This window comes from Salmo salar, chromosome 09 (assembly GCF_965601325.2).
Source record: "Salmo salar chromosome 09, fSalSal1, whole genome shotgun sequence".
NCBI lineage: Eukaryota > Metazoa > Chordata > Actinopteri > Salmoniformes > Salmonidae > Salmo > Salmo salar.
Genome location: NC_138299.1, coordinates 30,145,842 through 30,163,910, shown reverse-complemented (window position 1 = coordinate 30,163,910; position 18,069 = coordinate 30,145,842). Strand labels below are relative to the sequence as shown.

Genomic DNA, 18,069 nt, shown 5'->3' with positions numbered 1-18,069 from the left:
CTTTACTTAGCAACTGTAACTCCCTGTCACAGCCACTAACCGTTTCTCTCAGACGGTGGCACACATACAAAAGGCCATTCTGCAGTGACCATTTCTTATCTACCCAGGCCTTCTGGGCATGCGCTTGTGTGGTCATAACTCCTTTTCAATGGAAATGTGTGTGATCAGATCATTGTCCAGACCTCACTGAACTAACACAGGAACCCTAAGGGGGTAAATGAGGGGATGGCAGAAGAGAGGAGGCCTGCAACCAGAGAGCTGCATGATGGTAATTTGCTATGTAGTATGCTGATTGCCATAGATCCATCTAGATCAATCAATGTCAGGGTCAATATGGAATCATGGTAAAGCACAATCAGATCTGTGTGACGTATGATTGTTAATGGGAACCTGAGGTTAAAAGGTCAATGAGGTTGTTTCTGTTCACTTGGAGCTCTGTCCTCTACTCTGCTTTATCTAACTGCGTAAACACAAAAACAGGTAACATCACTTTTGCCTCGCCTTGGCTCCAAGTCAGAGCAGGTCCACCAAAGTCATGGTGCAGTGAAACATGGGTGCCGAACCACCTAGAAAAGTCTGAGCCTTTAGGGTAAAACACTGGGGTAAATCCTCAGTGGAAATGCATCAACAAAAGGGAGATAACGGAGTTTGTGTGAAAGCAGACCAGGCAGAGTAGAGGACAGGACACCACTGGGACCAATTTAAGATCAGTCGTCTGAAACTTATGGAGAGATGCATCACGAGCACACTCACAGATGAGGCTGTGATGGGTGTTAAAACAAGAACCTTGTCCTCACCCGCCTGAATGAGGGGAGATTAGCCGTTAGTGTACCAGGGACAGCGTGAGCCAGTACAGGACTGGAGTGACTTATACCAAGAGTGTGCAAAGCTGTCATCAAGGCAAAGGGTGGCTACCTTGAAGAAACTCAAATATAAAATATATTTTGATTTAAACCTTTTTTTGGTTACTACATGATTCCATGTGTGTTATGTCATAGTTTTGATGTCTTCACTATTTACAATGTAGAAAATAGTAAAACAAAAAAAAGTAAAAAACAGAATGGAATGAGTAGGTGAGTCCAAACTTTTGACTGGTACTCTATACTAAATAATGTGATGTTTTGTTTGTTTTGATTTAGAATGGACCATAATCATGCACCAGTATTGAAACGAGCAGGGGGGGGGGGAAAAGTGTTGGTCCCATGTTTCATGAGCTGAAATAAAAGATCCCCAAAATGTTCCATATGCACAAAAACCTTCTCTCAAATTGTGTATACAACTTTGTTTACATCCCTGTTAGTGAGTATTTCTCCTTTGCCAAGATAATCCATCCACCTGATAGGTGTGGCATATCAAAAGCTGATTAAAACCACATGATCCTTACACAGGTGCACCTTGTGCTGGGGACAATAAAAGGCCACTAAAATGTGCAGTTGTGTCACACAACACAATGCCACAGATGTCTCAAGTTGAGGGAGCGTGCAATTGGCATGCTGACTGCAGGAATGTCCATCAGAGCTGTTGCCAGAGAACTTAATGTTAATTTCTCTATCAATATTATTGGCAGTACGTCCAAAGTATTTGGCAGTACATCCAACCGGCCTCACAACCGCTGACAGCATGTAACCACGCCAGCCCTGGACTTCCACATCATGTGGAAGTGTGAAAAATTAATCCATGCTTTTGTTACTTCTAGGCTGGACTACTGCAATGCTCTACTTTCCGGCTACCCGGATAAAGCACTAAACAAACTTCAGTTAGTGCTAAATACGGCTGCTAGAATCCTGACTAGAACCAAAAAATGTGATCATATTACTCCAGTGCTAGCCTCCCTACACTGGCTTCCTGTTAAGGCAAGGGCTGATTTCAAGGTTTTACTGCTAACCTACAAAGCATTACATGGGCTTGCTCCTACCCATCTTTCCGATTTGGTCCTGCCGTACATACCTACACGTACGCTACGGTCACAAGACGCAGGCCTCCTAATTGTCCCTAGAATTTCTAAGCAAACGGCTGGAGGTAGGGCTTTCTCCTATAGAGCTCCATTTTTATGGAATGGTCTGCCTACCAATGTGAGAGACGCAGACTCAGTCTCAACCTTTAAGTCTTTACTGAAGACTTATCTCTTCAGTAGGTCCTATGATTAAGTATAGTCTGGCCCAGGAGTGTGAAGGTGAACGGAAAGGCTGGAGCAACGAAACGCCCTTGCTGTCTCTGCCTTGCCGGTTCCCCTCTTTCCACTGGGATTCTCTGCATCTAACCCTTTTACAGGGGCTGAGTCACTGGCTTACTGGTGTTCTTCCATGCCGTCCATGGGAGGGGTGCGTCACTTGAGTGGGTTGAGTCACTGACGTGGTCTTCCTGTCTGGGCTGGCGCCCCCCCTTGGGTTGTGCCATGGCGGAGATCGTTGTGGGCTATACTCGGCCTTGTCTTAGGACGGTAAGTTGGTGGTTGGAGACATCCCTCTAGTGGTGTGGGGGCTGTGCTTTGGCAAAGTGGGTGGGGTTATATCCTGCCTGTTTGGCCCTGTCCGGGGGTATCATCGGATGGGGCCACAGTGTCTTCTGATCCCTCCTGTCTCAGCCTCTAGTATTTATGCTGCAGTAGTTTATGTGTCGGGGGGCTAGGGTCAGTCTGTTACATCTGGAGTATTTCTCTTGTCTTATCCGGTGTCCTGTGTGAATTTAAATATGCTCTCTCTAATTCTCTCTTTCTCTCGGAGGACCTGAGCCCTAGGACCATGCCTCAGGACTACCTGGTATGATGACCCCTTGCTGTCCCCAGTCCACCTGGCCATGCTGCTGCTCCAGTTTCAACTGTTCTGCCTGCGGCTATGGAACCCTGACCTGCTCACCGGACGTGCTTGTTGCACCCTCGACAACTACTATGATTATTATTATTATTATTATTATTTGAACATGCTGGTCATTTATGAACATTTTAACATCTTGACCATGTTCTGTTATAATATCCACCCTGCACAGCCAGAAGAGGACTGGCCACCCCTCATAGCCTGGTTCCTCTCTAGGTTTCTTCCTAGGTTTTTGGCCTTTCTAGGGAGTTTTTCCTAGGGAGTTTTTCCTAGCCACCGTGCTTCTTTCACATGCATTGCTTGCTGTTTGGGGTTTTAGGCTGGGTTTCTGTACAGCACTTTGAGATATCAGCTGATGTACGAAGGGCTATATAAATACATTTGATTTGATTTGATATGCGTGGGATGCTCTGGAGCGACGTGTACGACAGCGTGTTCCAGTTCCGGCCAATATCCATCAGCTTGGTACAGCCATTGAAGAGGTTTGGGACAACATTCCACAGGCCACAGTCGCGCTGCTTGAGACAAATAGTGTTCATACCAGATTAGGACTGCTTTTCTGGTCCACATCCTACTTTTTGTTTTAAAAGGCATCTGTGACCAACAGATGCATATCTGTATTCCCAGTCATGTGAAAACTATAGATTATGGCCTAATTTATTTCAATTGACTGCTTTCCTTAAATGAAGTAACATTTTTGTTCAGTGTAGTTGGGAAACCGAGGAGACAAAGGAGGAATGTTGTTGAAAGAGGTCAACCAAGAACCAATGGGTCCCTCTTCTCTGCCTCACCGTGTGTGTGTAGTGGATTTCACCCACTCAATTACAGTGGACAGAAAGTGTAAGCCTTTCCTCGGGAGGACTAGCAATCATGATCCATAATGATCTCTGAGAGAGAAGGCCTTTCCTCACACTTTCACTTTTTCAAGATTACTTTAATTACAGGTCATGAGTAAAACAGACTACCATTGTTTTCGGTTATGCAAAGATTTAATGTAGGTTAATTTTCATTAATGACGGACCTACCCACCACAAATATTGCAAACATTTCAACACCACAACATTTTCGCTCATTAAAACACATTGATTTTAGTAGTTGTTTGAGAATCGAGATATCACTGGAAGGACAGCAGACAAAACAATAAGGAGAGAAAGAGATTCCTCCAGGGATAACTACCACACCTCAGTAGCAAGGCCTAATCCCCATGATCAGGATGCACACACACACACACCACTGTCTGATCACCAAGACCACACACACCTCCTGACTCTACCTGTGGACAAGGTGTAAGTGAGTGAGTAAGCAGCTATATTTTCGGTTTGATATGGTGAGCAGCATTCAAAGCGATCAGGAAAAAAGGGAACGTGCGTGAGGTGAGTGAACAGGAAGTGGATAGACAGAACTGGGCTCACCTGGTAGTAGTTCTTGACGTGCCTGATCACAATGTTGAGGTTCTGGATTCGTAGGTTCACATCATTGTTCACATTCTTATTCACTCTCTGGTTGGTGGGGCTGGGGTCTCTGGATAAGACGAGACAAGAAATTACATGACAACCTAGTTTCCAACAACTTTTTTAACCTCAAAAACAAAACTACAGCATTTTCTTTCACTGAGTATTATTTTAGCTATGCATATTTTCTCCCAAAAGCTGCTTCATCTGGCATTATTATGTATATAATCCTATAGGTTCCTAGGCTATAAGACTTCCTTTTTATGTGCACCAACTCCAGTGAATGAGTTCCTTTAATCAAATATCCACACAAAGGAAAATACTAGATTACTTTGAGGGATTAGGCTATACTTTAGAGCGGAACAGCATATATAATATGAAGTTAATTAAGAACACGCTGACAGAGCTGGGACGATTATCGACACCGACCACCAGTGGTGTAAAACTACTAAAGTAGTACTTTCAAGTATTTTTACTTAAGTCGTTTTTTGGGGGTATCTGTACTTTACTATTAATATTTGACAACTTTTACTTCACTACATTCCTAAAGAAGAATTATGTACTTTTTACTCCATACATTTTCCCTGACACCCAAAAGTACGTGTTACATTTTGAATGCTTAGAAGGACAATAAAATGGTTTAAGTCACACACTTATCAAAACAACATCCCTGGTCATCCCTACAGCCTCTGATCTGGTGGACTCACTAAACACATGCTTCGTTTGTAAATGAGGTCTGAGTGTTGGAGCGTGCCCCTGGCTAGCCGTAAAAAATGTAACAAAATGATGCCATCTGGTTTGCTTAATAAGGAATTTCAAATGATTTATACTTTAACTGTTGATATAAGTATTTTATCAATTACATTTGATACTTAAGTATATTTAAAATGAAATACTTTTACTCAAGTAGTATTTTACTGGGAGACTTTCACTTGAGTCATTTTCTACTAAGGTATCTTTACTTTTACTCAAGTATGACAAATTGAGTACTTTTTCCACCACTGCCAATCACTTATTGCAGCCATTTTGCTGATAACGCAACGAACGTTATGTGGCCTATACAACAGAAAAGTTATACATTAAATACATTTGCTAATATGGGTGATTTGTTAATGGGACAATTGATGGCTACAACCATCAAACTAGTAGCAGTAGTTTAAAGGATCACTAAAAAAGTGGTGCACATTAACGTTAAACATACCGTTCTATTTATCATTATCGCATCAATTCAGGCAATTTATCACAATATAGATTTGTCCATATCGCCCAGCTCTAACAGACATGATTAGGAGGCCAAGAATACCCAATTGTTTTATTGAAACTTAATAATAATAATTATTAATGCACATGGCTTTTAGGAATGGCATTGTTAACCTACACAATCTGGAAATACACATCAGGGTCCCCCACAGGAGAGGGTTCAACCCTCAAAGCCAAACATTTAAAATACATTGACTTGACTTTAAAATGTTGTTGTGTTACAGCCTTACTCGAAAATGAATGAAATTGTTTTGTTGAAGCACCTTTGGCAGTGATTACAGCCTTGAGTCTTCTTGGGTATGACACTACAAACTTAGCACACCTGTATTTGGGGAGTTACTCCCATTCTTCTCTGCAGATCCTCTCAAGCTCTGTCAGGTTGAACGGGGAGCGTTGCTGCACAGCTATTTTCAGGTCTCTCCAGAGATGTTTGATCGGGTTCGAGTCCGGTCTCTGGCTGGGCCACTCAAGGACATTCAGAGACTTGTCCTGAAGCCACTCCTGCGTGGTCTTGGCTGTGTGCTTAGGGTTATTGTCCTGCTGAAAGTGAACCATCTTCCCAGTCAGATCCTAAGCACTGGGAAGCAGGTTTTCATCAAAGAGCTCTCTGTACTTTGCTCCGTTCATTTTTGCTTCGATCCTGACTAGTCTCCCAATCCCTGCCGCTGAAAAACATCCCCACATCATGATGCTGCCACCACCACCATGCTTCACCGTAGGGATGGTGCCAGGTTTCCTCCAGACGTGACACTTGGCATTCAGGCCACAGAGTTCAACCTTTGCTTCTCATGGTCAGAGTCCCTTAGGTGATTTTTGGCAAACCCCAAGCTGGCTGTCATGGGTATTTTCTGGCAAACCCCAAGCGGGCTGTCATGGGTATTTTCTGGCAAACCCCAAGCGGGCTGTCATGGGTATTTTCTGGCAAACCCCAAGCGGGCTGTCATGGGTATTTTCTGAGGAGTGGCTTCCATCTGGCCATTACCCTAATTTGGCCTGATTAGTGGAATGCTGCAGAGATGGTTGTCCTTTTGGAAGGTTCTACCATCTCCACAGAGGAACTCTGGAGCTCTGTCAGAGTGACCATTGGGTTCTTGGTCACCTCCCTGATCAAGACCCTTCTCCCCGATTGCTCGGTTTGGCCGAGCGGCCAGCTCTAGGAAGAGTCTTGGCAGTTCCAAACTTCTATTTAAGAATGGAGGCCACTGTGTTTTTGGGGACCTTCAATGCTGAAGACATTTTTTGATACCATTCCCCAGATCTGTGCCTTGACACAATCCTGTCTCGGAGCTCTACGGACAAAACCTTCAACCTTACGGCTTGGTTTTTGCTCGGACATGCACTGTCAACTGTGGGACTTTGTATAGACAGGTGTGAGCCATTCCAAATCATGTCCAATCAATTACATTTACCGCAGGTGGACTCCAATGAAGTTGTAGAAACATCAAGGATCTTCAATGGAAACAGGATGCACCGGAGCTCAATTTCAAGTCTCATAGCAAAGGGTCTGAATACTTATGTAATTAAGGTTCCTGTTTTTTATATTTAATACATTTTACCTGTTTTCACTTTGTCAAATTTAGAATAAGGCTGTAACGTAACAAAATGTGGAAAAAGGGAAGGGGTCTGAATACTTTCCAAATGCACTGTATATAGTGTAAAACGTTTGACCAGAAGGGTCCATTTCAGACGGAGCCCCGGTTCCTGGCTAGGCTAGGCTGCATTGAGGGCCTTCTCTGGATAGGCGTTGTTTGTGCCAACCTCATTTACATATGTTTTGTGGGCACACCATGCAAATACTGCCAAGCTTGGCCCAGTATTCCAGTATGTCTCTGAAAGGGCTTTAGTTTAAAAACAAGGAACAGTTTTTTTTTATTCAGGTCAACTTGTGTACCGCTTGCCTTTAGTTCTACCTTTACAGCCTTCTCTGACATGACCCATGCCCATTTCCAGTTCCCACTGGGCAGCTGGGAAAGCAGCGCAAGGTCTGTATCCAAAACGCCCCTCAGAGTTGGAGGGCTGATCTAGGTTCAGTGCTCCCCTGTCAATCTAATCTTATGTATTATCTAGAAGGTAAAGCTGATCCTATATCAACAATACTAGAATACAGGCCCAAAGCATGCTTGAGTAGTGGAGAAACATTCCCATGACGAATAGAATGTATCTGGAAGAGTCAGAAGGGTCTTTAACCACATACAAAAAAGCTGAGAACATTGGTACACATAGGTCTGTATACACATAGGAAATCCATAAGCTTGCATGTTGCCATGCAGTAGGGCAGGCTATAGCAATAGCCCTGTGGCTGATTATGGAGTCTGATGAGGTCTGGTGGGTAATGAGAATAGGCAGAGGGGCTGTGTGTGTGTGGAGTGAGTTCTGCTGCTGGAAATGCTGGCCTTGAGGATTCCAGCTCTCCACTCATCTGTGGAATAGGTTTAATGTAAACAGCTCAGACACCTGTGTGCGTTCGCCAGAGACCAGAGGGGAACTAGGTTATACACTGAGCGTTAAAAACATTGTCACCGCTGCTCTTTCCATGACAGCTTTCACCTGGTCAGTCTATGATCCCTTATTGATGTCACTTGTAAATCCACTTCAAATCAGTGTAGATGAAGGGGAGCACATAGGTTAAATAAGGATTTTTAAGCCTTGAGACAATTGAGGGGGCCTGTCCAGTTAGCACAGCTGGGAGCAACACAAAGGGACAGACACTAGGCATGAGAAGAGAATGAGGGAAAGAGAAGAGTAATTAAAATAGAGAGAAGTGGTAGCCCATGTCAGAAACCATTACTTGAATTAGTCAAACTAAACAAATGAGCACATAATTGGAATAGAACTGTTGAACTTGATTACTTTGAAGTATGTCAATAAAGTAAAGAGTGTCAACACTAAAGAACTTGGTTTATGTGATGGAAGCAGACCGAACAACACACACACACCTGCACTTCAAGACGTCAAATGGGAAACAAGACGTCTGTCAAGTTGTTCAACGCAATAGTTCCAGAGAACAGTCGAGTCAGACCTTCTGGATTTACTTTTTCACAGGTTGAATTAAGCTTCTATGACACAGTCACAGCATTACAGGGAGTTTTTACACAAAGTGTGAATGTTCACTGACTGCACAGGCTCAGCCTGCAATTCAGAGTAGGCATACATAGCTACCCTTTGAAGTTACAGAGCACAGGATGTGGTTCAAAATCCTGAGACTTGTGACGGGTTTAGAGAAAGCCTGAGCCATATCATTTTGTCGGACAATGTCTGGACAGTCGTTTTGCCAGAAAAGCAGCCATTTCGGTGTCAGAGCAAACTCTCTATCATAATCATTATGTGAAAAAGAATACATACTTCAATATATTCAAATACATTTCCCCCAGCAGTGAGATGGTTGTGTTCCCTGTTTTCAGTAGACAGACAATTCATCTCTGAGCTCAAGAGTTGTGACACTGTGAGAGGGCCTCCTAGTCCTAACCAAACAGACAGAAACTAAATCAATATACTTAAAAATGACAAAAAACAAATAAACTGTAAAAATCAGTGTTGTAAAAATACTTTAAAGTACTACTTAAGTATTTTTTGGGGGTCTCTACTTCACTATTTATATTTTTGACCACTTTTACTCCACTACATTCCTAAGGAAAATAATATACTTGCTACTCCATATATTTTCCCTGACACCCAAAAGTACTCGTTACATTTTGAATGCTTAGCAGGACAGGAAAATTGTCTAATTCACACACTTAAAGAGAAAATCCCTGGTCATCCTTACTGCATCTGATCTGGCAGACTCAGTAAACACAAATGCTTTGTTTGTAATGATGTCTGAATGTTGGGGTGTGCCCTTGGCTATCCTAAATGTAAAAAAAAAAAAAGTTGTCTAGTTTGCTTAATATAAGGAATTTCAAATGATTTATACTTTTACTTTTGATACTTAAGTATATTTAAAACCAAATACTTTTTTATTTTGACTCCAGTAGGATTTTACTGGGTAACTTTCACTTTTACTTGAGACATTTTCTATTAAGGTATCTTTACTTTTACTCTAGTATGAAAATTAGGTACTTTTTCCACCACTGGTAGAAATGATAGTGGAGTTATAGTATGAATATAAGTCCATTATCATTTCTAAACAGCTTCGTTTTCATAAAAATGTCAACACATTTTCTTCCATCACAGTTTCTTGACCATCCAGCTCACTACTAAATCAGTAGACAGTCAGGGAGCATAAAAAAAAAGAATACAAAAAAATAAAAATAAAAGATAGATATTTTGCCAATTTTCAGTTCAGCCTTCCGGACCTCGTTGAAGACCAAATGTGGCCCGTGGGGAAAATGAGTTCTAGAGCAAGAGAGGCACAGACAGACACAGAGAGAGACAGAGAGAAAGAGAGACTATGATCACATTGACTCATGAGGGGCAGGAAAGGAGATAAAAGAGAGTGAGAGTCCAGTCAGTGAGCCATGAAGGCATGAGGAAGGTTTCTGAACAGTCAGATAACAGGGGAATCCATGCCAGGATGTGGTTACGAAAGGAGGTAGATTGAGGCCACACACTCACATGTGTGTCATGATTTTGTGCAGGAAGACCCCATCCACCAGATCCATGAACATGGAGAGCTTGTCCTCTGAGCCAGAGCCCAGTGGTCCAAAGGTCTTCACCTGCAGAGAGGGAGGAGAGAGGGAAGACAGGAATGGATTACTAAGAGCTCAGCTATGAAGAGATGGGTCACATTTCCTGCTCTGACAGCCATCAATGCAAGTTCAATACTCTCTATATGTCTAAGACTGAGCATGTAAAGATATTTAGACTGTAGATATAGGAGCCACGAGGTACTGTAGGTGGGAAAGGGGACACCTAGTCAGTTGCACAACTGAATGCATTCAACCCAAATGTGTCTTCCGCATTTAACTCAACACCTCCGAATCAGAGCGGTGCGGGATGTTGCCTTAAATCGACATCCATGTCATCGTCGCCCAGGGAGCAGTTCTTGTTGGGGGTTAATTCCTTTGCTGGCTCGGGGGTTTGAACTCGGGATGCACGATATATCTGTGAGCATATCGGAATTGGACGATATTAGCTAAAAATGCCAACATCGGCACGATGTCTAGTTTAACGGAGATGTGCAAAACTGATGTCAAAGCTGACGTGCATACCTATATAACGTAGGTACATGACGTAGTGACACCACATAAAATGTAGCACTACACGTGCAACACAGCATTCCTAACCTAGCCCACAATGTCTGCTGTGTGGATTGAGCAGTCAACAAGTCGAGCAGTCATTTGAAAGAGTAAGAAAATTTCAGCAAGACAACTCAAAAGGTGAAATCCATTAACGCCAAGATAATGGAATTCATTGCCCATGACAATCAACCATTCTCTGTCGTGGGTGATGTTGGCTTTCGCCTACTGGTCGAGCACCAGTACACACTACCAAGTGCGCTATTTTTCAGATGTTGCCCTTCCGGAGTTACACAGTAATAGCGTCACTGCTATCAGCTTCATGACTGACATTTGGACCAGCGATATCAGCCCCATGAGCATGCCAAGTCTGACAGCAGTGGGTCTTCGAGGATTTCGTACTAAGGAAAGTAGTATTTCATGCTCATGAATGTGTTGGTTGCCATACCGCTACTGCCATTTCAATGGCATTTGAGAACATGTTTGAAACATGAACACACTAGCTAGCTCCATTCGAACAACTGACTGGAGAAATAAGCTCATCAACTTCGTCTGCAGCAGACGTGATACCCTCTGTCATGGCATTGAAACGCCTGCTCAACAGAACTGCCCACAGACTGAACAAGTGATTCAGGGGCATTCTCCCTTTACTGTGTCGCCACCATGCTCGATGCTAGATACAAGGACCGCTACTTCGATGCAGACAAGAAACAGGGTTTACGTGAAATGTTACACACACACAGCTGGACAAGATGGAAACGGACACAGTGACAGTGCGCACCGAGGAAGAGGCGCCACGGACAGACAGAGCTGAAACTTTACTGCTTGACATGTATGATGAAATCCTGGTTGAGAATGAAACGACTGAACAAACGAATAACGAAACAGCACAGCAAGTAAGTGAAAGAAATAGGTTTTGATTATGTTTTACTGGAAATGGGGACATATGTAAATGCCGACAAAATAACTGTTGGTCAGTGGGGTGTGTAACCTTTCAACTAGGCAAGTCCATTAAGAACAAAATCTTATTTAAAATGACGGCCTACCCCGGCCAATTGTGCACCGCCCTACAGGACTCCTAATCATGGCTGGATGTGATACAGCCTGGATTCGAACCAGGGACTGTAGTGGTGCCTCTTGCACGGAGATGCAGTGCCTTAGACCGCTGCGTCTGTGTGTTTGAACTATTTAACTGTACTAGAATGCTTAAAAGGCCGCTAAAATTTAAAATATCATTATTGACCAAAAATGTCACATCGGTGCATCACTAGTTTAAACCAGCAACCTTTTGGTTACTGGCCCACGCTTTTAACTGCTATGCTACCTGCCGCCCCGGAATCTGCTGTTATCAGTCTAAGGTGGGTCAGGGCTAGCAGAAAGGATGCCAGAGCCCAGTGAGAGAACAAAGACCATAGGAGAGCAAGTTAGAGAGGAAAAAGCAGCCGCCAGTCCAGTTGACTGGCCAAACAGGAGGGTCCAGCCAGGGGAAGTACTGCAGGTACAGCAGGTTTCCCTGACTCCCACCTGCTGCCATTACCCTGGGCCTTTCAAATGATGCTGTAGGCCTGCCATTACACTAGTCTACTCAAATGATGCACTCTCCCACCATAGCCTGGTGCCATACTATATGTGCAAAAAGCATAGCTTGGTGCCATGGTGTATTGTACTGTAGTCGTTGACTGTCATACATGTGCTTTAGCCATAGCCTGGTGCCATAGCCTGGTGCTCTACTGAATGTGCTTTAGCCATAGCCTGGTGGCACAGTGTAACCCTATGTGCCGTAGCCAACACGCCTACCATTGTCTGTCATGCCATGTATCCACGTGGCCGTGCCATGTATCCACGTTGCTTCATGTGGCCATGCCATGTATTCACGTTGCTTACCAGTCAAAAGTTCAGACACACCTACTCATTCAAGGGTTTTTCTTAATTTCTACATAGTAGAATAATAGTGAAGACATCAAAACTGTGAAATAACACATATGGAATCATGTAGTAACCAGTGTTAAATACAAACATATTTTATCAAATCAAATTTAGTTGTCACATGCACATGGTTAGCAGATGTTAATGCGAGTGTAGCGAAATGCTTGTGCTTCTAGTTCCGACCATGCAGTAATATCTAACAAGTAATTAACCATTTTTTATATTCTTCAAAGTAGCCACCCTTTGCCTTGACAGCTTTGCACACTCTTGGCATTCTCTCAACCAGCTTCACCTGGTTTTTACAACAGTCTTGAAGGAGTTCCCACATATGCTGAGCACTTGTTGGCTTCTTTTCCTTCACTGCGGTCCAACTCATCCCAAACCATCTCAATTTCATTGAGATTGGGGGATTGTGGAGGCCAGGTCATCTGATGCAGCACTCCATCACTCTCCTTCTTGGACAAATAGCCCTTACACAGCCTGGAGGTGGTAGCCATGCTGGTTAAGTGTGCCTTGAATTCTAAATAAATCACCGACAGTGTCACCAGCAAAGCACCCCCACAGCACCTCCTCCATGCTTCATGGTGAGAACTACACATGCAGAAAACATCAGTTCACCTACTCCACGTCTCACAAAGACATGGCGGTTGGAACCAAAAATCTCAAATTTGGACTCATCAGACCGAAAGACAGACTGTTGAGATGTGTCGGTTACTTGAACTCTGTGAAGCATATTTGGGCTGCAATCTGAGGTGCAGTTAACTCTAATGAATTCATCCTCTGCAGCAGAGGTAACTATGGGTCTTCTGTTCCTGTGGCGGTTCTCATGAGAGCCAGTTTCATCATGGCGCTTGATGGTTTTTGCAACTGCACAAACTGACTGACCTTCATGTCTTAAAGTAATGGACTGTCGTTTCTAAATTTATTTGAGCTGTTCTTGCCACAAAATGGACTTGCTCTTTAACCAGATAGGGCTATCTTCTGTATACAAACCCTACCTTGTCACAACACAACTGATTGCCTCAAACGCATTGAGGAAAGAAATTCCACAAATGTACTTTTAACAAGGTACACCTCTTAATTGAAATGCATTCCAGGTGACTACCTCATGAAGCTGGTTGAGAGAGTGCCAAGAGTGTGCAAAGCTGTCATCAAAGCAAAGGTTGGCTACCTTGAAAAATCTCAAATATAAAGATATTTTGATTTGTTAAACACTTTTTTGGTTATACACGGTTCCATATGCATTATTTCATAGTTGATGTCTTCACTATTATTCTACAATGTAGAAAATAGTAAAAATTAAAAAAAAAAAACTGGAATGAGGTGTCCAAACTTGACTGGTACTGTATATTGAAAGCAGTTGTTTCCACAGGTGTTGTTACTTAATTAAGCAATTCATGTCCAATCATGCTTAGGGTCATGTATAAAAATGCCCAGTCGCTCATTATTTTGGCTGCCATGACTAGAAGATCTATCTATAGACTTTGAAAGAGGGGTCTCAAACGAGGATAGGGTGTTTAAAGTGTGTGTGTCAGTCACCAGAACTCAACCCAATTGAAATGGGAGATTCTGGAGCAGTGCCTGAAACAGCGTTTTCCACCACCATATGACGGAATTTCTCGTGGAATAATGGTATTGCATCCCTTCAATAGAGTCACTTACTCTGCTACTGTATGTGAGAAACAGAAAAACGAACAAGTGAAACATATCACCAGGACTGGTTTAGGAGATGGACCAGTTCAAAATGTAATACATTGGCTAACAGTAGGTTACTAAGACACACCAACACAGCGGAATTATTCTCAGCCATGGATCACTTGCTCCGAGTGTACTACATTTAGTCTAGGCTACTTACCCACACCACAAGCGGGGTATCCATGAAGTTTTCCATCAACTCTGACACTGTAATATCCATTTTGAGAAACTTCACAATTCCTCCCAGTTTTTAAATCCGAAAATTAGTGGTCACCGCCCAAACGTTCGCAGTAAGTCATTATTCTTCAAGGGACCTTGGTTGCCTGGTCAAGACGGAACAATGCCGTGAGACATCGAAGATAAACCGCACGTTGTTGGGGCTCTACCCATAACAAATCATCACGGCAATATATAGTTTCCCATGACCGAAAAAATGCTGTGCATGTCACAGTCTTTCAAAATGTAGATGGCGTTTTCCGAGTTAATCTTAAACAGTAATAAAAGCAGACCGAAGTAAACGCGTTCACACTTGCATCAACACTTGTTTCACACACAGCAAAACCTCACTAGTGGGCGCATCATCCAACCATCTAACTATGAATAGCGCACTTCAGTGACAGCATGGATAGCCAATCAAATACGGTATACGACCCCAAACAAATAACAGCCAATCCACAACCCCAGAAAACTGAACAAAACATGAAATATTTTAAATTGCCCAAGAGTACTCTCCACTGTCCAGAACCAAAAACTGCAGTTATTGGCTATTGAGAATGGGAAACACTATTTTCATTACACTTTGGTACTGAGGTGACTTTTTCGTAGCAGGCTAGGAGCCTGAGGTTAAGGTTAGAAAATGTTCTCCTAACCTGCTACGAAAATCCCTGAAGAGTGTGTCCCTCCCTATTGAGTGTGTCCCTATTGAGAATATGTCAAGCAGAGGTTCTGGTAGAAATTTGGTGTCATACATTTCCAAAAATGTAGGTGTATCACACTCATCACAGCAGCAAAATAATAAATGAAGGGTACACAAGACTTTTGATTCCATAAAGGTGACAAAACATACTGTAAAAATGTTCATTCTTTCCCAGACATATTTTAGGAAAAACATTTTCAAAATGGAACACATATGTGGTAAAATAGCAGAATGGGACCTTGCATAAGGGGATAAACATATTGGACTGTACAGAAGAAAAAATGAATTGTGTGAGTACATAAAACCATAATTTAGTCAACCTACCAGAATCCAATTGGAAGCACTGCTGCTATACTTTCATGTAGTGTCCATGGTGCATCTCACTGTTGCCCCAACTGTCCAGAGGTTAACATGTCAGCTAGTTTTCCCTGTGGCTCAGTTGGTAGAGCATGGTGTTTGCAACGTCAGCATGGTGTGTGCAACGCCAGGGTTGTGGGTTCGATTCCCACGGGGGGCCAGTACAAAAACAAAATGCATGAAATTAAATGTATGTATTCACTACTGTAAGTCGCTCTGGATAAGAGCGTCTGCTAAATGACTAAATGTAAAATGTAAATGTAGTTTAGTAGAAGTTGTGCCACTTGGGAAGCAGTCAGTGTTATCAATAGACAATCAAATAGAAAACAAGGAAAAGAGTTGCGCTTTTACACTCACATTATTTAATGCAGTTCTCACAATGTATTAAACCACGGAGGTACGTGACTTTTTCTTTTTTTCACTTATTTACATTTTTGTTTCATTATATTTTATTATACACACACACACACACACACACACACACACACACACAGTACCAGTCAAACATTTCGACACACCTACTCATTCAAGGGTTTTTCTTTATTTTTACTATTTTCTACATTGTAGAATAATAGTGAAGACATCAAACTATGAAATAATACATTTGGAATCATGTAGTAACATAAAAAGTGTTTAAATCAATATACACTGCTCAAAAAAATAAAGGGAACACTAAAATAACACATCCTAGATCTGAATGAATGAAATAATCTTATTAAATACTTTTTTGTTTACATAGTTGAATGTGCTGACAACAAGATCACACAAAAATAATCAATGGAAATCCAATTTATCAACCCATGGAGGTCTGGATTTGGAGTCACACTCAAAATTAAAGTGGAAAACCACACTACAGGCTGATCCAACTTTGATGTAATGTCCTTAAAACAAGTCAAAATGAGGCTCAGTAGTGTGTGTGGCCTCCACGTGCCTGTATGACCTCCCTACAATGCCTGGGCATGCTCCTGATGAGGTGGCGGATGGTCTCCTGAGGGATCTCCTCCCAGATCTGGACTAAAGCATCCGCCAACTCCTGGACAGTCTGTGGTGCAACGTGGCGTTGGTGGATGGAGCGAGACATGATGTCCCAGATGTGCTCAATTGGATTCAGGTCTGGGGAACGGGCAGGCCAGTCCATAGCATCAATGCCTTCCTCTTGCAGGAACTGCTGACACACTCCAGCCACATAAGGTCTAGCATTGTCTTGCATTAGGAGGAACCCAGGGCCAACCGCACCAGCATATGGTCTCACAAGGGGTCTGAGGATCTCATCTCGGTACCTAATGGCAGTCAGGCTACCTCTGGCGAGCACATGGAGGGCTGTGCGGCCCCCCAAAGAAATGCCACCCCACACCATGACTGACCCACCGCCAAACCGGTCATGCTGGAGGATGTTGCAGGCAGCAGAACGTTCTCCACGGCGTCTCCAGACTCTGTCACGTCTGTCACATGTGCTCAGTGTGAACCTGCTTTCATCTGTGAAGCGCACAGGGCGCCAGTGGCGAATTTGCCAATCTTGGTGTTCTCTGGCAAATGCCAAACGTCCTGCACAGTGTTGGGCTGTAAGCACAACCCCCACCTGTGGATGTCGGGCCCTCATACCACCCTCATGGAGTCTGTTTGTGACCGTTTGAGCAGACACATGCACATTTGTGGCCTGCTGGAGGTCATTTTGCAGGGCTCTGGCAGTGCTCCTCCTTGCACAAAGGCGGAGGTAGCGGTCCTGCTGCTGGGTTGTTGCCCTCCTACGGCCTCCTCCACGTCTCCTGATGTACTGACCTGTCTCCTGGTAGCGCCTCCATGCTCTGGACACTACACTGACAGACACAGCAAACCTTCTTGCCACAGCTCGCATTGATGTGCCATCCTGGATGAGCTGCACTACCTGAGCCACTTGTGTGGGTTGTAGACTCCGTCTCATGCTACCACTAGAGTGAAAGCACCGCCAGCATTCAAAAGTGACCAAAACATCAGCCAGGAAGCATAGGAACTGAGAAGTGGTCTGTGGTCACCACCTGCAGAACCACTCCTTTATATATATATATAGAAACGACAGTCCACTACTTTAAGACATGAAGGTCAGTTTGTGCAGTTGTAAAAATCATCAAGCGCTATGAAGAAACTTTCTCTCATGAGGACCGCCACAGGAACGGAAGACCCAGAGTTACCTCTGCTGCAGAGGATAAATTAATTAGAGTTAGCTGCACCTCAGATTGAAGCCCAAACAAATGCTTCAGAGCTCATGTAACAGACACATCTCACCATCAACTGTTCAGAGGAGACTGCGTGAATCAGGTCAAATTGCTGCAAAGAAACCACTACTAAAGGACACCAATAAGAAGAAGAGACTTGTTTGGGCCAAGAAACACAAGCAATGGACATTAGACCGGTGGAAATCTGTCCTTTGGTCTGATGAGTCCAAATTTGAGATTTTTGGTTCCAACCGCTGTGTCATTGTGAGACGCAGAAAAGGTGAA

At 43.2% G+C, this 18,069-nt stretch overlaps 1 protein-coding gene across 1 annotated transcript in view; it reads right to left on the bottom strand.

The window, feature by feature from the left end:
* LOC106611164 (protein Daple) overlaps nt 1-14,900 on the bottom strand; it is a 96,905-nt gene extending 82,005 nt beyond the window's left edge. Inside the window, exons 1-3 of the mRNA XM_082955707.1 lie at nt 14,480-14,900; nt 10,076-10,176; nt 4,226-4,334 (exon numbers count right to left, since the gene is read on the bottom strand). Coding sequence (XP_082811833.1) covers nt 4,226-4,334; nt 10,076-10,176; nt 14,480-14,539 — 270 coding nt within the window. The 5' untranslated portion in view covers nt 14,540-14,900. The remainder of the gene's footprint in view (nt 1-4,225; nt 4,335-10,075; nt 10,177-14,479) is intronic.
* Nucleotides 14,901-18,069: the final 3,169 nt, after the last annotated feature.